Source organism: Streptopelia decaocto, assembly GCF_964273445.1.
Source record: "Streptopelia decaocto genome assembly, chromosome: 2".
Taxonomy (NCBI): domain Eukaryota; kingdom Metazoa; phylum Chordata; class Aves; order Columbiformes; family Columbidae; genus Streptopelia; species Streptopelia decaocto.
This window is the reverse complement of record NC_138655.1, coordinates 23,645,717-23,672,576: the sequence shown is the minus strand read 5'-3', so window position 1 is coordinate 23,672,576 and position 26,860 is coordinate 23,645,717. Positions and strand designations below refer to the sequence as shown.

At 37.5% G+C, this 26,860-nt stretch overlaps 1 protein-coding gene across 1 annotated transcript in view; it reads right to left on the bottom strand.

Moving 5' to 3' along the window:
* Window positions 1-949: 949 nt before the first annotated feature.
* The window catches only part of STK3 (serine/threonine kinase 3), a 129,489-nt gene continuing 103,578 nt past the window's right edge, over window positions 950-26,860 (bottom strand). Inside the window, exon 11 of the mRNA XM_082045705.1 lies at window positions 950-4,359. Within this exon, the coding sequence (XP_081901831.1) occupies window positions 4,201-4,359 (159 nt within the window). The 3' untranslated portion in view covers window positions 950-4,200. The remainder of the gene's footprint in view (window positions 4,360-26,860) is intronic.

The following is a 26,860-nucleotide window of genomic DNA, read 5'->3' as shown; positions in this document are numbered from 1 at the left end:
GGTTTCCTCACATCGTAAGGTCGTTTCGATTAGTTTTATAACCACTTATACATTCAAAAAGAATGAAGCAGCATGCACACAAAGTGCTTTACATAACATGTACATCCTACATTCTGCAGTGAAAGACCAGTGCCTGTTCATGGTGACTAAGGCTCTTGTGTACTTGCACACAGACTCACTCACCGTGAGCCATATTTATATTTGGAAGTTCAACCCAATGGGTGGGTTCAAGCCAGTGTGCACTCTCACCTGAATTTACCTGAGCAAATACAGGTAAGCTGTTCTCTACTATAAATAAAAGTAAATAACTATAATATCCAATAATTGTCAGAGTAATTGGGATTAGCAGTAGAATTTTGTCACTTTAAACATAACATAACTCACTGCGGAGTTTTGTTCGTCCCATTTATTAAAGGGTCTTTGTGGACCAATTCTTAGAGAAACATTTTTTAAAAATCAGAAATCTGCTATGGACTCAAATTTGAGACATTCAATGTATTTGCTTTTCCTAGTTCAGCCTATCTATTACCTATTGTTGTTCTCATTACACTAGAAAATCAAAGGAGCAGTTAAAGCCGCCAATGTCCGCTAGTACTTCCAAGTAAAGGATCTCTCTAAAGAACTCCAGCATATTGGGGTGGTGCTCAGCTCTCAGGATTTGGCCTTTAGCATCCTCAGATTACAGAGAGAGGGACTTCCATCAAGTATTGCAGATTTCTGTCCTTGGACTGCCCTGATACTCTTCAGAATTCTAGAGCTTGTAGCAATGTCTTGAGCTGGAGAAATCCCTTGCAGAGCTGACTTTGAGAGATGTGGTTTTCTGCACTCACAGCTGGGCTCACAGTATTATAGAAAGGAAATAAAAGCATGAGAGATGACTATGGAAATGACATTAATGGTTACTATTAACATAATTTAGCTTCAGTTAGAATGAACAACAAGACAACAATTATACATGAAAAATTAGCTTTTATTACAAATGTTTAGTAATAAGTAATGATTTATCTTTTTTTTTCTTTTTTTTTTTTTTTTTTTTTTTTTTTACTTACTAAACCTAAACATACAAAGTCAGAAGAAAACAAGAAATTGCTTGGGTAAATCTTACTGAAGGTTAACTTGTCAGTAGTTCTATCAGATTTCCTGCAAGGCTGGCTTTTAAAATGTCTTATTTATTGTACTACCAGCTTTCCTTCACAGAGATGCTCACCCTCCAGTAGAGATGTGTACTCATCGACATGAACGATTTGATTCATTTATATAAACAGAAGAAAAAATAAGCTGTATCCATCTCTCAATATAAAATCTATTTCTATATGTTATGCTTTTACATAGTTCAGAGCCTGATGCACTGGCTTCTGAAGTCAAAGACAGCTCTTAGACTGACATGCACCATATCAGAAGGGCAACATTACTAATTTCATATTAAGTGGTGAAAGTATTCTTTGGTCACAAACATCCTATATATACCCAGAGGCTACTTTTTACTCATTTTAAGTAGCTTGTTTACATCTTTATTTTACTTCATGGCTTTCAGATTTTTCTCTTGCATGTATAATTTATACCTGCGTGCACGCATGCGCACAGGATTTGAGTTGTTTCTATGCAGACAGATCAGGAGTGAAGCAAGGACACGCGTTACCTTCTGGTACCTTTCAAATGTCAGACTGCAACAGCTCTGGTCTAAAATGGCCTTTTACTGGAGTCCCTCTCAATGAGCAATTCATACTTAGTGCACTGCATTACTAAAGTTTTCAGAACACACAAAATATGGAAATTGTGATCATTTTATTACACTGTCTATTACACTGAAAAGCCACATTATTCAAAATCAAAGTCTTACTTTTGGTGGGAGAAGTTTAAGAGAGTAAGGGAAAAGAAAGCTGCTAATGATGTAAGCAAGAATGTCCAGACAATGACACTTTGCTTAAAAGGCACACCAAGAAAAGGCAGGTTAGGTTCCTCTCCTGATGATTTAGATATGTTTAATATTTTATATTTTTTATTTTATATGTATATAGATACACACATACCTGTGTATATACCTACACAAATGTATGTATGCACACACACCTTTGAGGTTTTGAGAACAGAAAAGTTCAAGATTTAGAAATTCATGTTAAATAAATAAGAACAATACTAATAGGGGGAGGTTGGAGCTGTTATTTTTTTGCTGCTTTATGATTATAATCTAATGATACAGTGATATGATTATACCTTTTTTTACTTTACATCATTTCATTGTATAAAAGTGAGGTTTAAGACTATCAGGTGCATTTTATCTTGCCCAAAGTAATATTTATGGATCATCTGTGTTCTTGCTTTTTCAAAAGGGATTATCATTACTTGAAGAAATATGGAGAGAGTTGAGGGTAAGGATGTTCCAATGATCGCAGTTAGAATTTACATGTTAGAGCGCGGTGTGAATGCAAACACACACACACAGAATGACAGTGGCAACAACGTCTGTACACAGCTCAAACCCCGGTGCTGGTCCCAGCTCAAACCCCGGTGCTGGTCCCAGCTCAAACCCCGGTGCTGGTCCCAGCTCAGCTGCACTCCGCTGATCTTGTAAAAACTTTTGTTTTCCTTTTGCTTAAGCTTTATAATGCACCAATTCAGAAAACTGCACTGTTCTGTCCAAGTGGTCCGTGTCTGATGACGGCAAATGCTAAGAGGTATGAGATGATTACTAGCTTCCAGAAAACACTGAACAGAAGATGCCCACACAGTAGTCACCATTAAAAGTTTAACAGCTGAAGGTTGAATGTAAAGATCTTTTCAGCTGTATTGTTTAAAGAAGTATGACTGTCACAGTAAAGTTATTTACACAAAAGGCAACGATAGTGAAGATATCAATAGAGAACACAGTAGATTGTTCAGAGAGTGGATCATGTTTTCTGCTAAGTCTGAAATATCTCTTGCAATGTTGTAAATTCTACCTATTAGATATCCCAAAATATAGACCAGACAGAAGAACTTGTAAAATATATGAAGAGCTTGGTCTTGCATTTCTGATTCCCAAAATCTACCACAGGAGACAACAGGAATTTTGAATGTTTAGTGATTGCAGGACAAAACCCTCACAGGACTGCAAAACATAGTTTCTTTTCAGCACTTATTATACATTAAGTATTCAATTTATTTTCTTTGGTTTTTGAATTACTATCCTTCCGTATCTATAATGTGAAACCAACCAAACCCAAATCACTAATAATTCCCCTCTCCCCTCAAAACAGTGATAAAAAAATTTAAATGAACCAAAAAACATATCCAAGAAGTGTAGCTGTTACTTCATTATAAAACTATGGTGCAAAATTGAGGTTTATACTGGTCAGAATTGCAATAGCAATTGGAAATTTGCACTGAAGTGGCTGCAAGTATTGCTTCTCCCAAATAACAGAAAAATCAAAACTGATTAGGCACTTGTTTTCTTGTTTAATGAAACATCATTAAGTGTGCGTAAAAATGACGGAAATACTCTCTAAAAGAATGCTCTGTGGTGTAACAACTGTATTGCTCAACTACAGCCACGGTCCCTGATTCAGGAGAGCATAAAAACATGTGCCTATTCCTTATTTTATGCTTAAATCTTACTGATAAGAATGGGCTGGATACATGTTTAAGTGCTGTCCTGAATCAGGATGCTTGCTGAAATTGGAGTTTTAAAAGATAATACAATGGTGAGTTTCTTTTCATTAACACTACAATACAAATTTCATCTAATCTGGCTCTGCTTTCCACAATATTATCCTAATCCTTCCTAACAAAAAAAGAAAACAGGCATAAAATAAATAGGATAATCAAAGATTACATAATAAATATGCTATTAAGTGGGAGGAAAATATATTGCAACATAAGGCTCTGTAGTGTTGCACAATCAAGAAATCGTTCCAGGTGCTCCAAAACACAACTCCTAATGTACAACACCACGTTACCACTATACACCTGAAAAAGATTGGGAAGTTAACAGATGAAACTTCTTTTACATTAAACATTTGAAAATATAGACAAATGGCAATGCGTTGCGCTGTCTTTGCGGAACACCGTATGCATGTTCTTTCACTGCTCCAATTGTCATTGGTTCTGAAGGAAAATTCAAAAGATTGGGGGTTTGAAAACTCATAACCAAATCCCTTCAGACTTAGAAAGTTACCAGTGTCCACACTGACTCGTAGTATAATCTCTGAAAGGAAAACAAACTCAGAAGTTTTGTTGCCTCCGTTTCTTCGCATCCATCGCATCTAGGATAGGTTGCCTCTTCGCGGTGTACCTCTGACGAAGCTCCTCAATTTCTCGTTCCATCATAGGATCCAAAGCCTTTAATCGCATCTGTAATTCTTCTAAACTCAGATTCTTTAACTGTAAAACAACCAAACAAAAAAACCCAACCTGTTTATAACAAAAATGAAGTCACCACCTTTCATAATCCTTTGATTTACAGTTGCAGTGTTCTTACACACTTCGAGTGTATGAATACACACATATAACTGTTTATATAACCAAAAGCCTTAGTATGCTCCACAGTAAATAATTTAACAGCATATGAAAATGGAAACACACAGAGTACATTTAAGTTCAAAAATAATCCCTTTGCAAACCCTGCAAATAGATTGCAAATAAATATAGGGCTGGAGTTTAATTCATTAGGCTGGAAAAAAGCCTGTTACAGTATACACAATTATATTCATGTATATAAATTGCATTGCTTAATCAAATACTTCTTACTGAACTTCAGTCTCTTCTAGAAGTCTGAAAGGCACCCATCTTCCTCAACAGATTGCTGCCAGAACTAGTCAAAGCAAATTGCTAACAGAGTACCTAAATAATACATGAAATAATTTCCTGAATTCATGGGAGGGACTTACCCTTTGACCAAGCTCTTTTCTTTCTAAAAATATTTTCTCACAATGTTAAATAGTTCATTATATTTCATTCATTACAATCAAGGGGTCACATCACAAGTAAATTGCTTCACTGGCTTGCTGGCTGCTGCAAATAAAGGTTGGAGTCTTGGCAGGTACTGGGCTCTGTCAGGCACAACTGCCCCACCTGCTATTGCAGGGAAGGATCCACATCTGAAACATGTTCCTGGATATTCTTCTCCTGATGAAGTCTAGTGCCTCTCTGCATTTCTCTCTTGTCAGAATTGCCCATGTGCCAATTCTTCTCCAAGTGTGAAAAATATCAACATATTACAAATAGCACAAATAATTTCATCCTAGGAAAGAGACAATCTATATTTTGTTTGCAAATATTCTGACATTGCAAACAAGCATTCCACCTAACTCGTGAAAAAAAAAGAAAAAACATTTTCTGAATCAACCTACTAATGAGTCAATACCTCCTTCATGAATCTAGGGCAGTCTTCCATCAACACAGCCTGATCTGTTTTCCCTGAAGAATGAAATACCACTTTTGATCTTTATTTTTATCAGTATCTGAGGCATATAAATTGCCAACACATCTTGCTACGTACAGTCCAAACCCCAGCATTATGACTTCTACTAATAGACTACATTGTACATAGTAATAATTTGAAGTCATAATAAAGAGGGAGTGCAGAGCAGAAATACAGAGAAGAACATGTGGAAAAAGATGCACATTTTCATGCAATGTCACTTAAATAATAAGATTCCTAATGAAGATAAGAATTAAACCCCAGATGTCAAACTGTCTTCCAGGACCAAAGATCCTTAGACCTGTATGAGCTTCAGAGACCTCAGATGCGCTCAGTAGCTCATCAGCAACGTCTGTCTCTCCCAAGCACAAATGACACCTTTTGTTTCTTAGGAAGAAAGAATTGCCTCCCAAGGAATTAAACATAATCTAGTTTATTATATTTCTCCCATTTAATATATGGAAGAAAGGATGGGGGAAAGGAATCATAATTCCTTAGTCACCAAGAATTTTGCAGAAAAACACCTTTCAAGTTTCAGAGAAAGAAAAGATTAAAAAAAAAAAAAACCACCATTCTCTTTCATTTTTAGCCCACTGGTAAATGCAACTGGCACAAGAGACACTTTTCTGTGGAGATACTATTTTAGAAGAGTGAAGTGTCAGAGAGATTTGCAGCATAATGAGAAGAGACAATGGCGCCGATTCCCCTGTTCAACTGATCCCAAAGCAGCACAGACAACAGCAGCAATACAGCCGCATTTCATACCATGTGTGAGAGGAGAAACGTATTTGTGGCTCGATGGACCAGCAGAGGGACTAAGGAAGGCACTGTGAATAACCTCACACGAGCATTTCATGAGAATGGCCAAGGATGAAGTGTCCTACCCACTCTGGGCCAGCCTGGGCAGCCATCTATTCCCTCTCAGCCACCACTGTAGACATCAGGCTGAACAGCACAGAATAGACTCCAACTGATGCAATCACGTAATTATTCTGCACTGAAAAACATTTTTTTATAAATTGTCAGAGAAGAATGTGATGAGTGAGTTTTCATTGAAATTTCAATCAAGAAACAGAGCCAGCAAACAGAATTAAATATTCTTTAAGGATCACAGACAGATGGGTGGAAATTAAAACATAAAGAGTATGAATCCTTAAATCCAGAGAATAAGAATCGTTCAGAATTATCTCAGCCATGTCACCCAGGGAGCCACAGTACTCATCTGGATGAATGGCCGATGCTCAGGACATTCAAAGGAAGTAAATGACAGAAAACAGGGCACTAAGAAACTGAAAACAGGGCTGTGAAGGTCCCACCTCTCTGACATCAGATGCTGCATTAGGTAGGAACACTCAGAGAGCTCTGTGTACTGCAGAAAACCACTTAAGCATGTCTAAAAGCCACAGCTGACTCCAGGATGTGTATGTGTGTGTGTGTGTGTGTGTGTGTGTGTGTGTGTGTGTATGTACATGGACATACATGTGTCCTTGGTAAATTTCCAAATAGTTTTTCTTGACTTCTGTCTGTGCTATCGATATTACCTAGTGAAGCCTGAAGCCAGCAAAATCCTAAATGCTGAATGCAACACCAAATATATAAAATAAGATGTGCCGAAATAACTTGAACAATGTACTTAATTATACCTATATAATTTATTCCCCTGCAGGATAAATATTTTTATTCAAATTCTTAAAGTGATAGAGCTCAGCAATCTCACTTTCTCTTGCAAACAGTTCGCAATTTAAACTGCCATAAATATTTTCTCACTTTGCTGGTGTAACTACTAGGGCTACCAGCATTAATTGGAAGAGAGCATTTAGCTGTGCGAGCTACAGGAATTCAAAAAGATTTCAAATTATATTTTGATAGCTTTTTAAAAGCTGTAAACTGCAGTAGTTCAGTAATCAGGATAGTATTTGTCTGATAACAATAGACAGTTCGATTTCTGCCACTCCAAACAGCAGAATCAATTATGTCCTTTTGGAAATCAAACACACCCAATCACACAACAGACAGTAATTAGTGTCCAGATGAGCCATCTCCAGACAGAAGTCTCCAGTGACTGGAGTTTCTGGTGAAAGCATCTGCCTTCACTGGGACTCTTCATATCACCAGCTAATCACACAGGCTGGGGAAAGCAGTAACAGTCCAAATTCCAATTTACAACACCATGAATCTACCATTTACATTCAATAATATTCAGAAAATGTGTGCATCTGTTTTACACACACAAATAGTCTTTTAGAATGGATACGCATACTCAGTTGTCCAGTAAAAAAAAAAACAACAGGTCTGTACAGAAGGGTTGTTAATGTAATCACTAAAGAGAGGTACAGTGTATAAGGGAAGCAAGAAAAACAAACCAAAACCATCTCCAGAGTCAAATAACATTGAATAACTTCTTCTACAAGCTGACGGATGCTCATGACAGTCACACCCAAAGAAGTCCCACTGAAATTCTCCACATTGCTTTGCTAGAGCACAGGCAGTTAACTTTGCCTATGAAGAGCCCAGCCAATGGTCCCCGTTGCGGGGTGAGCTCCCAGTGAGGGCAGCAGCTCCTGCCTCTGCTGTCTCCTCTCCCTGGTGCAGGAGGACATCCCAGCAGAAGAAAGGGGCCTGTGCAGAACGGAGCTCCATCAGCCCAAACTTCCAGTGACAGAAGGTCCTTTCAGCAGCACCAACTTGGGCTGGGGCAACCAGCAAAGAAAGAAAACATAGCTAACCTTTTAATGGAAATCTGATCTTCAGTTTATAATCTTTTGAAAAGGGAACCCAGCCACACACTTCGGAGATCAGTAAGCGTGGAAACCTGGTGTACCTTATCTCGAACTTTTAGCAAATGGAATATCAAACATTTACCTCCTCCTGGATCATTTGCCAACTTATTCTTAATATGGTTAGAGACTTGTCCAAGAAAGGCTATATGCAGAAGTTAAAAAGCAGCAGAACAGGTAAAGAATTGTTAGCAAGCTCTTCTTGATGTAACCATCCTCATTAAGCGTGGATACAGTAAAAATCTCAAAGTTGGGGCAGCTCCAGGTCTGAAATGATCAAGTTGTGATAAGAGCACAGGTCAGAGCTACAAATGCTCCCAAGACAGGTGCACTCTCCTCGTGTGAAGGCGCAGGAGCCATTGCTAATCACTGTTATCTGAGTTTTTCAGAAGTAGTGATTAAGTTTTGTAGCTGAAGAAAAAAGATCCAGTGTTATAATATGAGGCTGGTAGATTATAGTGCAGCTTAGCATTTCATCAGCAGAATACTTCTTATGGAGAAAACATTGTTATTCTCATCAATACTGGTTTTAGGTCGACTGCTCTTTCTACACACCTTCAAACGGTGACACACAGGGAATTCTTTCCTCACTTACCGACACAGTCGTCTCCCAGAACCAAACTTCAGCAAGGGAAATGTAACCATTTTTACTTTTTCGGCCTTTCAGTCTAGCTTCTTGCATCCCAGATGGACTAGATTCATTTGGATTAGTATTTCCATCAAACCAAAGAATAATTAATTGCAGTCAATATAACTTCTGCCTTCAGGAGGTCCCACACCATACTCGGTTTGTATTTTGTTTGTAACCCTGATCAAATAATATTGATGAAAATTCAGACCAAAATAGGTACTTGGAAAATATATATATGCGTTACTATCTACAGACCTGAGTTCTATTAGCAATAAGCTGAGAAGGAAAAACATGAAGTTCAACCAAAAATGGACTCTCAGAAGCCATCAAGTCAAAGGGTACAACACAAATCCTGACTACTGGCTTCCACCTGTGGCCAGCACAGGAGTCAGGAGGAAGGACATTCATCCGAGATACCTGATGGTGTTTGCAGTCCATGGTTTTAGGGAAAGGGGTCTGGAAAACAGGCTGAAACTCATTAGCTGCACTTGGCCAGCACATATCCGTAGCCATCCAAATTTTTCAGGGGGCAAATGCCAAAGTTTTGGTGGATATAGCACACTAGAATCTTAATCCACCCTTGACAGCTAACAGAGGTAAATAAAAGCTCTAGGCCTGTGATGTTTTCAATATGATAAAATTGGATTTTATTAGTAATTCTATAATGCATGAGTTACCATCTCAAACCCCAGTCTATCAAACTAAATTATGGAATACTGCCATTAAGCTGGTGCAACGAAAACAAGCAAATGTATTTTCAGGGTTTAAGTTGTTAAGAAAATATATCCAATCAAAAAATAATCTGTATCAAGTTTGCTGTGTTTACTTGAAAAAACAAATTCTTCCTAGCAACTACTTAAATGAATCTTACGGACGCTACATGCCTTATTAGAAGCTTTTGATTAAAAAAATATGGATTGTTAATACTGTATTCTGAGTCATCTATTTTCCCATCTGCTAGCAATTCCTACAATATGAACTATCAACAGAATGGCTAACAACAATAATTTTCTACGGCAATTGCAAAAGTGGGTCGCCTATAGCACTTTCTAAGATTTAACAGTGCATGCCTTGGATTGTTTCATGTTGTTAGTGGCCTCAGGTAAGAGAAACTCTTTCTCTCCAGCTGTTCCCTTCCCTCTGCTGAGCAGAGTTTTCTTTTCTCTTATGGAACAGCTGCCACTAGCGGGGGAAAATCACATGAAAACAAACGTGGACAAGGGATGGAGCGAGAGCATTTCTTTCAGGATCTCTGAAGAGCAAGTCTCCTTATTGCAAAACACAAAACATGGAGTTATACAAATATAAAAAGGACCTAATCTACTATCACCGTTTTTGACAACAGAGAAGGACAGACAACCTAACTTTCAAAAGCCAAACTTCATTCCACAGGACCGCAGTTATCTTAAACATTTTGGTGGGTAAAATAAGCACACGGTACTAACAGAAAATGAAAGATGGAGAACTTCATGTAATTTTAAAAAGTCTTTTTAGGGATAAAACTGTATATAAATGTCCCATGATTAATCCCTATTCTCTCTGCTCAGACATTAAAACTGTACAACATTTTAACAAAGCTAAATCCTAGGCGCTACCACCAACAATTTTCAGCCCTAGAAGACTTCTCCCAGCTTCATACAAAGTTACTTTTCATTAGTAAATTGCCAAAGGGAAAAAGAAAGAGTTTTCTATAGCTGTAGTGCATACTATCATTTTAATATCTTTGAATACTGCCCAGGGCTGTTCTTTGAGCACGTTAAGTACTGACAATCCTAAAATTCAAAAACCATGGCCTGGGTCCTTCATCTTCATTAAATTACCCTTAAAAATTACATTCCTAAAATAAGAGTTTTTTAGGAGGAGGGAGGTGTCTTTTTATTTCCCTTTTCATTTCTGTGTCGTGAGGAGGCAGCTCAATCTAACCTTTTTAATTGCAGAAATGTTTAAAAAGTTCAGGAAAAAAATCTAGTAGCCAAAAACTTTAATGGGCAATCCTGACTACAGGAACTGAAATGTAAAGAAAAGCACAGATCACTGTGAAATGCAGTGTAAAATTAGCAATAATGCTATCTCTTGCCTGTTGCAATTTTACCCAGTTCCTGACAGAACCAGTCACGTACTGTGTATTAATGCTTTATCACATTCTAAGCAGTTCAAAGACCATTTACTTTGTTCTTACCTACTATAAAAGCTGATGTTGTGAGGTGTATAATTTTCACAAAAACAACACAGAAGAATATGAACACAGGGAAATGAACTGTAAGCAATGTATCTCAAAAACTTGGCAGCTAGGAAACATCCATTAATAAGCACCTTAGAGATCAAATCTTTAATAGCTGATAACAAGTTTAATAAAGAAATTTAACTTTAAAAGTGTACAGAAGGAAGAAAATCCTACCAGTTCCTCCTTCCTATGTCATTTACAGAGTGTTTTGTTACATTACACGCTTACAACTGAGTACTGAAGCACAACACTTTAATGTACCATCACCTTCTCTTTAGAATTGCATCATCCATCACAGACATTTTTTAAAATTACTTTCAGAGTATCACAGGCAAAAATTCACAGTTTGAAATACCTTAGAGAAGATCTTGGTGTTTTTTTTAATACACTGTCATTCTCTATACCAGGCATCTCAAGCTCAATGGTACAGTTAGCCCTGAAGAATACTGTGTTTATTGGAGCTCCCAACAGAGTAAATAATCTAAAGCTTAGGAAAAACACTCCACCTGGATACTCTCCAAGCTATTTAAACCTGATTGTAAATATACCCACATGGTGCTGGTAGTAAAACAGCTATCACACCTGTCCTAAAAATACACAGGATTCCCCCCCCAGCCCTTTCTGCTTTTGGAGAAAAAAAAAAAAAAAAAAAAAAAGCATAGAAAGAAAAAAACAAACAAACAAAGAATTCCCAAGCACCTTTTCAAATATTATCAAGCAAAGATATAATGTTTTAAAATGAAAATCAATTCTTTAGCTAGAGCTCTTACTTAGCATACTAAGTAAGTAGTATCAAAAAGTCAGCATTTTATCTCTATTAATCTGTAGCCCTCCAGGGCAAGTGCTTTTATCTGTCCTTCGTAAAGGGCTCAGCTATCAGCTGGGCCACTACAGTGCCCTAGAGTTCACTGTATCACATTGCAGCAAACTGCATTCAGCTATATGAACCCAATTGTTACCTTCGAATTCAAAACGCTTCTCAAGTTAAGGCACTGACTCCTTGACATCTGACTCTTCCATGAGAGGATCATTTTTTAAGTGTTCAGAAAATAACAGTATTACGTTTTTGTAAAATTCTACTAATCTAAGTGTAAATGAAAGCTGTATTAAGAACAAATATATAAACTATTTGGGCTGAGAGCCATTTTAAAAAATAAAACCATTCAGTTAAGAACCCCAAACATCCTAAAGATAAAATAAAAAATGAAAGATGTTCCCCTTTTTGCTGAAGTATTTTGTAAATGCAAATCTATATTGAAAAGTAACGCTGAAGACATAAGCAACATGAAATAGAAAAAGAAAGCTGTATTAAAATCTGCAAGTTCATGAAATAAATAATCATGTCATTTAAAGCTATTTTTCTTCAATAGTTTAAGATTATTTTAAAAGTAGAAAGAAAAATGGAAACTCATTGAATAATGAGTTATGATACAACAAGATACTTGCATACACAGAAATAACCTTGAAGTTAAAACCAGAGCCAGAAAAGTGCTTAACCTGAAGAATGATGAAAGAAGCTAGAAGGATTTTAAGCCTTAAACCAGAGTGTCCTAGTGAGGAGCAATACAAGTGAAACTCAAGTTTCTTAAAAGTACAAAATGTTGATACTCAAAACTAAAACAAAAACAGATACAAAAACCCTAGATTTTCCTAACAGGAAAAGTCTGTTGGAGGAGGGACACACCCCCCCGACCCAAAACGCACACACAAATGTAGATCTTACTTGCTGAGCAACCTTGACCGAGTTACATTCTTTAAATGAAGAAAATTCATTTCAGTGTAAAATAGCCAATTCATAAAGGATCTAGGAAAATAACACATCATCTTTAACAAATGGAAAAATGACAGATGTACTGCTTGCTGGGTTTTATTTAATGCAAACAGCATTCTGGTAGTCACGTACGAAAGAAGAAGGGGTTCAGCCCCTTTTAGTACAGGATGGACAGGAAAAATCCTATAGTCCAGAAACTTTGAGCAATTTATAGGCAACAAATGCCAGGTTTCTTAACCCCTGGGAGAAGGAAGAAAATACAGCAAAACAGCAAAAGGACAGTAAAACCAAGACATAAGCTTAGAGAGGTCTGCAAAACATCAAAAGGAGCAGAATGTGGATGCAGCAACAGAACAAAGCCAGGGCTAAGCAGTGAGATGGAACCGAGCTGTCAGAGAGGAGAATAGATCCCGGGCTCAGGAAAGCCGTGGAGAGGGAGCAGGGCAGCCAAGCTGGCCTGAGTCTGGGCACCAACACACAGCAGCGGGTGCTGCCCAGAGCCCTGCAGCGCCCTGCAGCGAGCGGGGGCAGCAGCGCTCCGCATGCCAGCCTATGTCTTTGCTAGACAGCACCCAGGCTCATCTTCTGTACAACCTGAAGATTTAACAGAAGCACTGCCTGCTTTTAAGGAATTTGTCTCAGTCCGTAGTTCCTCAGATTGTCTTTATTCCTTCTGCAATCATTTTTTTGGAAAGCTTTTTTTCCCCTCATGGAACTGCTTGACTACCTATTTAGTTTGATGTGGTTCTGAGGTCTAAGCATGCATAGAGCTAAAAGCTTTGGGCTCCCAGTAGCCCTTAAACAATAGTTTATTAACTCTTCCTAATGCTGCTTTCTAATGAAGTCTTATCTAACAAATCCTACCAATCAGACAGATACCACAGAGTTCTGCAGGTTCATTAAAGTGGATTTAGTTTTTCTTTTGACAAAATGCACCAGCTCCACACTTGTGAAACAGAACTTAAATAAATACTGACTATCAAATAATCTTTAATTAACCTGATGAAATCCACCTTCTGACGGTCTAAATCTAGCAGACAGCTACTGTCTTGCTTCTAATCCAAACTAAATTAGATCTAAAATAAGTGAACAAATACAGAAATGGATAATCTATCAAATAGCACCACTTAGCTGGCAGCTTTTAAATAATACATGGTATCTTTTCCTTTACAGACATGTAGTAGGCTACTCTCACTACAAGTAATATACTAAGAAATATCCCGAAAGTAGGAAAATACAGAACAAGATAATAATTGATACTAATTTTTTTTCAAAACACATGAATCGAGAAGCCCACATACTAACATACAACTAAAAGCAACGCTAAACTAAAAAACCAGAACAGTCTTGTCTCAAGGAACAAATAATCCAGGTTATCTCAACACTGAACTGCACACTTAACCGTAATCAAATTCTATTCTCTAAAACTAAATCCATCCCAGGAAAAGTGTTAGTTTAGCAATTCCATTTATTCATTGAATACGATTAGATGATGCAGTGGCATATTCATTTACTGAGTCTAGAACTGCCAAAATCATTTGCCAAATAAATATTTTATTATCAAATATTTTGCCTATGACTCAAACATTAATGTGATCAAGCCAAAAATTAGCATAGTTCTTTCCTACCGTCACAGTATTATTTTCTAGGAAGGTCTACAGCATTTGATCTGTTTGTTTGGCCACAGAGTAGAGAACAAACTAGTTTCTTTAACTATGTGTTTCATATAGTAATTTGCAGATACGGTTGTGCTCAGTGCGAACAGGTAGTGGGCAAGCTTTTGTGTCAACACTGTTCATTAATCCCCGTCCCAATTTATAGTGCTCACTAGCCCACTTCTGCATCTCTGCAGTAAATTATGTCAACCAGGGAATGGTATGAGCTCTGCAAACCCTTATGATGCAACCCAAGTCCCAATAGAATCTTTCTGGCCTTGGTGCTCATTTTCAAATTCATCTCTTGCATGACCATCTAGGTTTCCATTATGTGTCAGCTTTCTAGACTTAAAATCCATAAAGGAAAATAATTATAAAATCTTATTCATTGCATAGTATGTCAACAATGAAAATGCTACACATACTGCACTTGAACATCTGTAACATTCAAGAGTCTCAAACTTCAAATCTAAATCCTCCTCCAGAAAAAACACTGTTGGGAATTTAATGTAGGTTTTAAAATTGATCTAGTATTCATTATTTGGAAACTGAAGTAGAACCAAGGGCCCCATCTATATCGTTTCCAACCCTAACTAACAGGGCAGGAAATAATGACAGCTTCCATCAAGCTCCAACTCATGCCAAACAATCCATCCAGCACATTCCTAGACCATACAGAAAGAATAAGGAAAACATGTGACAGACAAGTGCATTCCTCAAATGCAACATGTTGGTACTCAAACAAAATCTGTGCTCAATGCAGTCAATGCTATATAGATCACAGGCTCATCTTTAAACAGAATTATGTGTTTTGAAACTGCACTTTAAGAAGTAATTAAAAGCCAAAGAATTTTTTTTTTTTTTCAATCTACAGTGCCTTGTAAAAGCTGTACAGTTGTTAAGACCATCTTCAGAGTAGTGTTTTTCCCAAGTAAAGACAAGAATAGAAACGTAGAGGTTATTAAATGCTCTTGCAATTTATTTAAAATGCATCACTGGGTTTTCTGCTTACAGAACCATCTTTTCCCCAGTTCGAATGCTTTCTGCATTTGAAGACTTAACACTCAAGAGAAAGTACAAATTAATGGGACTGGTCATATATTAAGTGTCATTGTTCAGAGTTTGGCAGAATAGGGAGAGTGTGTGAACAACTCCCTCTTCATCAACAGATCTGATACACATGCATGAGCACAAACAAATGCAGGGAAACAGGCTCAGTGTCAAAAAGATTGCATATCTGTCCTGGAGCTTCTATATATGAAATAGAAATTCAGCAATGCACATTGATGACTTGATCTAGTTATTGCATGTATCTGGATGGGGACATTAGGACTTAACTATTGAGGAAAAAACTACATTCATATAAAAATATTACAGCTTACATTCTTGAATTAATGCTAATGAAATTCACCTCATGTGGCGGAAGGATGCAGGAAAAAATTTTCGTTAATATCTTTATAATGCTTATATCCTGTCACAAGCAGAAAACAGGACCATATCAAGTAGTTTAAAAACTGCTATTAACATACAGCAACAAATCCTAAGAACCATAGAAATATAATAATTGAAAGTGTCCTCAAAGCTGGTTTCCTCTCTCTTTTCCACCTGAAACAGAGACGTATTTTCACTGGGAAACTCAAATGATTTTCTGGGTAGATTCTACTGGTGACAGAGAAGTGGATTTTGGCTTTAAGCCACCATCTTCAGAAAAGCTGCTTTCAATACGAACTGCCTTGTTGAAGTAGCACACATATTGAACAGTGGACTCAACAGTCAATTCTTTTCTCCCAGAAGAAATAAACTGTCAGCTCAGTCCAGCGCAGAGCCACAAAGACGATTAAGGAAGCAGAGCATTTCCCTTATGAGGAAAGGCTGAGGGAGCTGGGTTTCTTTAGTTTGGAGGAGACTGAGGGGCAACCTCATTAATGTTTATAAATATATAAAGGATAAGTGTCAGGAAGATGGAGCCAGGCTCTTCTCAGTGACAGCCAACGATTGGACAAGGGGCAATGGGTACAAACTGGAACACAGGAGGTTCCACTTAAATTTGAGAAGAAACTTCTTCTCAGTGAGGGTGACAGAGCACTGGAACAGGCTGCCCAGGGAGGTTGTGGAGTCTCCTTCTCTGGAGACATTCAAAACCCACCTGGACACATTCCTGTGTAACCTCATCCAGGTGTTCCTGCTCCAGTGGGGGACTGGACTGGATGATCTTTCGAGGTCCCTTCCAATCCCTAACATTCTGTGATTCTGTGTCTGGACGGGGGAAAAAATATCCCTCTTTTTCTGCTTACTCTCTCTGAGACTTGCACCACTGCTGACACAGCTGGAGGGAGGAGACCTTGCAGCCTTATGATCTGAAATCAGAGTGTAATCCAAGACTAGATGTCCCAGCATGCTATCATAAGAGCTACACTAACAATTTAAGAATGCTATAGACATGAAGAAGGCAATGTTTTGTTGGTTTTTCTGACAGCACTGAAAAGGTCATGTTTTCATTATAATATTCCTACTTAGTCTCTCACACACACATATACGTGCACACTGTTGAAATTACAAGTACTGTGTATGTCACAAGAGTTTGCAATGCTGTAAAATCAAATGCAGTAGAGGAAACAAAAATGAATTTATTTTATCAACTTATTCTGTTACAGTGAATGTCAAGTTCACCAAAGGCTCTATTAAAGGGCACAATGAATGCAAATAATGACTTCAAAATATATGAAGAGGTATTTTGAAGTGGTAACACAATCATGTTCTATACAAAAAACCTCCTGTGGACCTGGTCCATCATTTCAGGGTAAATAATTTTGGTTGCTTCCATTTTTATCAGTGATTCTGACTTTAAACATCCACAATTATTGGATTCTTGCAATCCTCACCCATTTCAATCTCAAACCGCATTTCTCCTTCGTCCATCAATATCTCCTCTTGCTTTAAACACAACCTGGGAGAAATATTTCATTCCGTTGTTTTTAACATCAATATTTCCAAGCATATTTCATTCCGGGTTTCATTCCGAATTTGTACTTGTGCCATGTGACGGTCTGTATTGCACAGGGAATCCTGGTAATTATGAGCTAAATGCCCACTAACCTGTTTGATGTTTCTGCTGCTGCTACAATGCCAGTCGTGTTTACCAGATCCTGGCCATTAGAATAACAGCAAAGGCATAGTTCCAGGCATTTAACAATTTCTCCTACTTCCACAAATGTATTCTATTTATACTCTCCCAAGTAGCATCACAGTGTGTAACACCTTGCCTAGAAGCAGCAGCATTGCAAAACTACAAGGTAATTTAAATAATCTTATTCATTAGCGTAACTATGCTGAAAACATTTCACCTCTTGCTCAACCATTTAATATCACGCAAAATTTTGAAAGCAATATTGCTTGAAAATTGACAAATTTGCTATTTATTGTTGCCATAACAACCACAGAAAATCACGTAAGAAAATATAGAGCAATAAAGGATGAAACACCATAGAAACAGATAAGAATAGAACAAGTTGTGTCAGCATTAGCCTTAAGAAAAATTTTAGGCACAAACAAGTTCATGGACAGAATTATAAAAAGGTGGAGAAATAGAAAAGGGCAAGTAAGGCAGGGAATTTAAAAAGGTAGTTACATGGCATCCTGCCAACGCTCTCCAACAGAAGTTACATGCAGATTTAGTTGAAATCTCTAAGAAAACTAAAACACGTTACATAAAAATTCAGCGGAGATTATGACAGAAACTTGTTTCAATTTTTTTTTTTAGATCTCTTGCTTATAACAATACTGCTGCACTGTTGCATGACATAAACAGTTAAAAGTCCTCAAAACCAGATTACAGTAATAGCTAAATTGCTGCCAGTTCTACATGGTTTTCTAAAATTCCCTCCAGCAGAAGGAACTAACAATTGACTTAGGAAGTTGCAAAGGAATTTGAATGTAGAGATCTATTTTCCTGTAGGTCAACCCACTACTGCACTGTATAATAAATGTAAATATGAAATTATATCATTTCATCTCTGCTCCTCACCTTTCCAATGACCTTTCAGAGAAAACATCCTGGAGCCTGAATTTTGTTTGACATGGAAATCATACAGGCTGGATAATATGACATTCTTACCTACAAGCAAAACACCTTTAATGCATTTATTTCTCCCCAAACAAAAACAAATGTTATACAGATATCTATACACCACAGCTAGAATCAACACACAGACCAGTCAAAATCAAAGTTTTGTGTACAGTAGAAGAAACAATACATTTACAGCACTCTGTTTAAAGAACTAACAAAGCCAAAAATCGAACCTCTCTTTAGTAAAACTGCTTTTTGGATGTTAACCACTGACTTGTATTGAGAGCATAATCAAGAAAAAACACTTTCTTTTCACATCTCCCTTGTTTCAAAGAAGGACAAAGAAGTAGATGGGATTAAAATGGAGCTAAAACCAAAGACGGTAAATTTAGATTTGATTCAGCAGACATATGGAAACCATTATATAAGGAAGGAAGTTCTTACATAAAAAAGTTAGTTCAGGTGAGATGCAACTAAACTAAAGACAAGAATCTTAACAGAAAAAACAGCTGTGATTTGTTGCTAATAACCAGCAGTAGAATTTAGAAGCAGTCTAAAAAAGGACAAGAGATTAAGGAAGCAGCTCCACTCCAGACTTAATCTGATCTACTGACAGGATGTGGCCAAAAGGGCCAGTCCTGCCATGTGAAACCCTCACACTCCTGACCGCTCCCCTGCGTGAGATCTACCAATTCTGCAATGCACGGGGAGCTGGGATGGAGGAGCAGGGAGGACAGGGGGGTGTCAGACATTTTTTGAGCAAGTTGAATTGATTCAGCTCTCTGGCTACCTGGCTGCTACAACTGACACAAGGAGGGGAAGAGAAATGGACAGGTGGCCTCTTCAGCCACATCTCTCTTTCCATTACCCCCATCTCCTGAACAAATCTGGGGTAACAGGCCACCCATCTATCCCTGGTCCAAGCTAAAGGTCCAAGCACCAAGGTCAACTCACCAGTAGGTCAAAGGCAACAGCCCATAGTTCACCATAGGTATTGATCTGGATCTCTCTTCTCAGAGGCAAATTGGTAGTAGCAGTAGTGAAACTTGTAGCAAATTAACTTCCTTTGAAACCTCCACTTTTGGCAAATTTGGACAATGCAACTCAAAAGTTATCAGGATGAACAGCACAATCTCATTAGTCTCACTTCCTCAGGAAACAGACCAAAAATAATATACAGCAAGACTACACAAAAATCTTCTTTGTTAAAAATTGGAAACACCAATACGATTAAATGTTAGCAGAAACAGACACAGTAAAACTGGGTATCCCATTTTGGATAAGTATAGGTTAGAGGGGGAATCATAAAAATCTATGAAAGATGGCTGTGCATTTATGACAAAGTGAATAAAATTGATTTTATACACTACAACTACTAAAGAATTAATCATATAAAATATTTCCCCCAGAGCTCTGGCAACAGGATTAGAAGTTTCCTCAAATACAGTCTGCAAGCAGAACTGTAAACAAGCAATTTAAATACAACAGTGGGGGATTCTGCAGGGCTGGGGGTAAACCAATGCAGAGGCTTTTCCTGGCATTCACAGCACTTCAGAAGAAACATTGAGATGGTGTATCCCCAGCAAATTTCAGGATTCATGTTATATTTGACAGTAGGAAAACAAGACTGCCCTACTTATATCAAAAATAGCAGGGGATCTCAAAACCCAACAAGCTGTAAGTGAAAATTTAATATCAGCAAGCAAAGCTTTTGTACCAACTATTTCTTGTGGGTTTCGGAATAGGCAGGCTTAGAAAATTCAATTGTAAACTTTTGTCTTACTTCACAAAGGCTTTTTTTAAATGCAAAATACACACAGTAAGTACTGTGGTATGGCCATCAGACATTATCAGTGCTTTTGAAAACTTTTTTGTAATACTATTTTACAAAATAACCTATTGCAATAATTTCTGAAGGTTTTATGTATCTCCCTAATATAAACTAAAAATACCATTAGTAAAAGGGAATTAAAACAATATAACAAGAATCTAGCACCATAGATTCTTTTATTGTCAACACAAATTTGACTTTCTAACATTACAAAAAGAGCATGAATTATGGCCCCATAGTGGATGCAGGTGGGGATCTAATGAAATGCTGCAGTTAACACAACAATGAATTTTAAACACAATCAAATTCATCAAATGTATTTCTAACAAGCCCTCACACTCTTGAAGAGGAAGAAATACTGTCTTTGGAAAAGAAGCTGAAGGCATTACTGAAGCCCACCTTTCATGTTGCTTCAGTGTTACTGCTGCTGTCCTTGCCCTGTGTTCGATTAACTGCCCTGGTTGAATTTGGAAGCATTCAAAAGCTTCTTAGAAAAGCCTTCAGCAACTTGGCATCACATCTTGTCACCATTGTGCAAAAGCATCACTTTATCAAAAACATGACAGATTTAAAGGCAGTATATGAATAGCAGAGTCCACAACTGTTGTGATAGCTCTGATGAGAATGCAAAGACAATCTTAACACTTCAACAAAAATGTCTTAATTAAAATATCTTAATTAAAATATTTCAATTAGGAAACTTATTTCACTTTTTACCATAGATATTGATTATCATTAAAACCAGCACAACTAATTACAATGAAACACAACAATTACCGTCTCATTAGGAACCATTTTACCAGAAAGCAAATGTTTATTAGGAAATTCTCTCGTGTATGAATTAAATAGCATCTGTAGACCTATAGAATATAAAAAATGGGGCAAAAAATTTCTGCAAGTATTGCAAAATGAGCTACCACATAGGCTACTAAAACTCTCCAATACTGAGATTCTACAACACTGCAAGAAAAAGGTATTATAACTTACTCCTGCAGTAATGATACCTTTAATTATGAGGACTACACCACCTCATTCAGTTTTTACTTCATGCTATGCAACATGCAATACTGGGGTTAAAAGGTGTTACTAAAATGACAGGCTAAGATTATTCCCAACTTAAACTGCCAAGGCCAAGGCAGTGGGGAAAGGGAGGTCACTCACAGCCATCCAGGGCAGTACATGGTCCCAGACCATGTGGTGAGCTACGGCAGTTCTGATCCCCGAAGGCAGATGGCTTTTCATGAAGCAAAGTTTGAAGTGCAGTCAAATTGTATTTAGATTCCCTGCATCGTGACATATGTGCAAATTTAAAGAATTCAACATATTCCAGGTGACTGATTTGAAGATTTAAAAATCAAAACAAGTCTGAGATGGCTACTGTCAGTGACAAAGCTCTGACTGAACATGGTTCAGTCTAACCTTTAAATACATATACAGTAAAAGTAAAATATCACTTCTTAAGTAAGCCTTCCACAGACAAAAACTAGGAGCCCTTCCATGCTCAAAACATGCAGCCGCCTAGTATGTCTGCTCAAGAAAGAGAAATAGAAAGGCAATTTTGGCAAGCAACAGAGACAGAAAACTCTCTGCAAATGATTCCTATGATTGTCCATCTAGAGATGAACTTCCTAAAGCACCAGTGTCAGCATGAGCCTGCATTTACCAAAACCAATCTTAAGACATCAACCAGCCTTCTGAGACGTACTCTGCAGACCTCCCTGAAGTGATACAAAGTCCTGCTTTATTTACAGCAAAATTCGATCTCTCGCCTACTTCACAAGTAGACATAACTGCTATTAGAAAAGTAATAAAAACGAGCATTTTTACCCTCTACTTTTTTCCCCCATAAGTCAATGTATGGGCTTTTTTCAATGTACAAATGATTCAAAGATTCAACAGCAACCACCACAGCAAGCAGAAAAACTCTCTTTAAAAGTGTATTAAGTATGCAAGACTTACTCGTATATAAAAATATATATTCCACGTTCATGAATGCATCAAACACAGCAACTCTAGTGAAATTTCATGAAAGCTTAGTTGTGATCATGGACTGTCTGGCACTAAGTACCAGGTATTTAGATGAGTACAAGGCAAAACAAAGCCTGAGGTGTGCTGGCACAATCAGCTAAAAAATGAAACTACTAATAAAAAACCCCATATGGATAAGCCAGACAGTTTTCACTTAAATATCTGACACTTACTCAGTTGATAACCACCTGCATACAGAGTCCTTGACAGTTTTAAAATACCTTTTTTTTAAAAAAAAAAAAACAATAAAATATTATTCAAGCTATTTCCTATCATATCAAGCACAAACATGCTTTCATTTAACGTCAGGAATGGAATGTGTCTTATTTTAATCTTTCACCTTTGTTCAGTTGAAGAAACCTGTATTGCTGATAGTAAGAGGCAAACCAGATCTTAAAATACAATTTACACTATATGTTTATATATATTCTCAGGGACATGGCATTCCAAAATGATAAGTACTTGGTTTTGTGGGTTTTTTGATTGGTGAGCTTTTTGGTTGGTTTGGTTTGGTTTTTTTTTAATCTTTTTTTATGTAGTCAGTCATCCAAAAGGAGTGGGAGGATTACCAGGCTCCTGAGCCCCAGACAGGGACCGGTGCAGGAGCTGCACAGTTACAACCCTACACGTACAGCTGTATGTGTATGCATGTAGGTGAATGCATGTAGATCCTATTTCTTACGCTGCCTTGTTAGATCCAACACAGCAGAGTACGTACGTAGCAGCTTCAAGATGGACACATAGAGGGTGGGTCCCATGCTATGGAGCCCCTGAGCTGCAGAGGAGCCTTGGCAGCCACAAGAGGTTTCCGTCAATCACAACAGCTGCAGACTGAGCCAGAGCCACACAGCCCAGGTACAACCATCACCTTTCCTTGCTTTTTGAGATGGGCTTTGCAATGTACATCTTAGAGCAGTTGCTTTATCTTGCAAATTAAGAATGGGATTATCATGTAATAGGAAACCAGTATAAATGTTTGGCAGCAGGTTCCAATAAATGAATATTTTTGTGGATGCAAGGTTGTCAGGACAAACTGCACAAATAATGAACTCATTTTACAGCAGAAAATAAGATTACGGAAAAAACCACAGACAATAGCAAACAAGATTAGTTATGTAGCAGTAAACATGGGGAAGGCAAAACCATGAAAATAAATGGTGTTATCTTTGGAAAAATAAGCAGTAATCTGATGTGAAAGTAGCTTCAAACATTATAACATTCCCATAGCTACAGCTAAACCAGCTCAGCAACACCATGGTACTCCTCCTTCATCCGGGAATCTAACAAGTCTAAGTTCTAAAATAGATAATGACGTCCAAACGGATGATCAAGAATGATCTCTTCATGCTGATTCACTTGTCACAGTTTCTGAGCTTGTTGGAATTCTGATCCTACCTCTACAGAAATACAAATGGCAAAAGGAATTGTCCAGCTACTCTGTGTAGGCATTCAGAAATGTCTCCCTTCGGAAACGTGGCATAAGTACAAAGCTCAGCAACTTGCTTCTGGTGGCTGCAGTTCTACATGACTAGCTACTCTTCATGGTCCTTCTTGAGGCACCTTTCTTCAGTGCCTCATCACTTTTAAACAGAGTGGAGATATTGATACAAACTATGAAGAATAGGGGCCTCCCACTGAAAAGCACTTCCAAGGTCATTGTCGTTCTAAAGAAGATGTGTAACTCTAAACAACCTTGTTCTTATAATTTCAACTGCATAGAAATATTCAAAATACCAAAGTCCATGAAAACAAAGCATAGACATTTCTTGTTTCACTTGAATTCAGTGAGGCCAATTGAATTCAGTGAGGCCAATTTACAGTATTCCAAAAAGACTGATTTTAGAGCGTGGACTTCATTTTCTTTTAAAAAATAAGAAGAACAAACCAAAATAACCACCATCCCACCACCCCCACCCCCAAAAAAATAAAAAGCCAAAAGAACCCCCCACCGAACTCCACAAAAAAAACCCCACAAGCCAATCACATACCAGTTTTGTAAGTATTGGCTTAAACTTTATGTACCTATATCTTTGGACTGTTTTAACTTTTGAAGCAGCAGCACACTTTACTGTATTTGTCGTCAACTTTTCCTAAAATACACATGGTACGAAAACAGGGATGCCAACCTTGGGAGACAGAAGAACTAGAAAGTCTCCCCGGTTAAACCAGCTCCCGCCTGGTCTAGTGCAGTAGTGGGACTTTGCCAGCACTGTACTACACAGAGTATTTACAGAACAAGAAATTCACAGCCCACAAGTACAGAAGTAGTGTGTTCCCTTTCAGGTATTATTTCTGATGCTTTGAACCAGGTGCTCAGGACCATGGCTGTCAGTGGAAGTTCTCCCTAATAACATTTTGCAGTGTGCCTCATAGGCTCTCTTGCTATCTTTTTTTTTCCTCTTATTTTTTTAAATCTATGCAATAAATTGTACATCATATATGTTTTATTTCCATTCAAATTCAACACTAAGCATGGGAACATATTTCTATGCTACAGGTACTTTTGTAAAAATCTGTGAGCAGTTTAATTCAAAAGCCGTGGACAGCAACCTAAAGCAATTTTGGACCATGCAAAATGTTTTATAAATAGTTCCATGTGCACTGTTCATCTGGAGTCTCACTAGAGACGAATAATGACCTTGTATTTCTTTCTCATTTACTCTGAACTAGCCAAACCGTGTGTTTTTAATTACATACTTAATACACCTGGCACGGTCTAATTACAGAAAACAAAACATCATTTAAACAAAAGGTGACCTTGAACTTAGTCTATCAAAATACCAGTTAACTTTAAGTTTTCAGTTTTTAACAAACTGCCAAGACATGCACTAACAATTTTCCGAATGTGATCATGTGCCCCTAGAACAACAGACTTACTGCATTAGGAAACATCTGTACACACTTTTTATGGCTTTTCTCATTATTAATGCAAATCCCTCTTAGATTTCAACAGTGCTATAAACAGTTCTATAGGTAAACAGCAAGTTCACACTACCAATATTTTTAATGTGTTAGACTATACTAACTCTAGATTTAACAAGCGGCAGCCTGTTGAAGCTAAACAGCTTTTTTTCAGAAACTAATGATTTTATATGAGTATTCCAACTATGAACAAAGGGAACATGAAGCTACAGCAGTGATGATATGCTGCAAAAGAGACAACAAAAGGCTTTGACACAAGAAACTCATATTATTTATCATACTGCTGGAACGTGGTTACTTACCTGCTTGAAATTGAGTATGTGCTTAAATTTCTTCTTCAGTTGTGTTGAAGAGTTTCAGTGACAAATAAACAATTAGTTTTTACAGGAATGTTTCAATATATTAAATGGCCTTCACATATTTGATACAGGTTTTTTACTCCTAGTTGTGACCAAATAATGCTAAGAAATTAGGCAAATCGCATTTAATAAAGCACTTGAGATTTAAAGTCAACAGAATGCAATGCCTACACAAAATTCAATAAAGCCTAAAATTTCTGTAGTATAATCAGATCACATATCATTTTATTCTATGTATTTTTTGACATTGCAAGTTCATTTTAGTCTAGGAATAATTTAATCACACATTCTCCTTAAAAGATTTCTAGTCATTTCCTTGTACTTGTGACTTTTGTCATCATTACAGCGACAGAGCTTCCCACCCTGACATGCCAGAACAGCGAATGTACAGTGTTGTAGAAGTAAATGATGGCAATAACAGCATTAAGGCAGGAATTAAAATTTGAGCATGTTCAAAGATAGACCAAACTAATGTATAAAGAGCTGGCATATTTCACTGTGTTCTGTACAGCTGACCACTAGGTACTTCTAAAACGGAACATTCCAACGCAGAAGGGGCACAGAAGCAGGCTGTTAGAAATGTTGTCAGTATTTCAGCATGAGAACAGATTACTATCACCACTGACACAGCCACCTTTTCAAACATAGATGACAAGAAAGTTTATTCCAGCTCTGCTATGGACTCACTGCAGAATCACTTTCTGTTTCTCTGTGACCATTCTCCTGACGAAAACAGCATTTATTCATTTTTCCATTACAAGGCTACAATTAAGAAAATCCTTGAATAAATAACTCAGATCTGAATCCTCCTCACTGTCATCTCTCAACCAGAAGATCTCTGCCAGTGCAGTTATATTGCTTTAGTTATACCAGAAAATACTGTTCTTACAACATAGAGTATGCCAAACACAGAAATACGGCACCCACTAATTTACCATGAAAGTAACTTGTCACTTTTTCAAACAGTGTTTCATCCCATTCAGATCTGGCATAGCTGTGCTAGTTTGAAAGGGAAATAATCCTGTCTGTCAAACAATGCCAGCGACATGAACATAACATGGAACAAAGCAAGTGTCTTACATTAGCTCAGAGGAATAAAGTCAGCACCAGAAGTTAAAGAGGTCACCTGGAGAAAAAGCCTTGAGACTATGCAGGACTAAGTGTTCTAACATAGCTGTGTTCTCATGAGCTCTGAAAT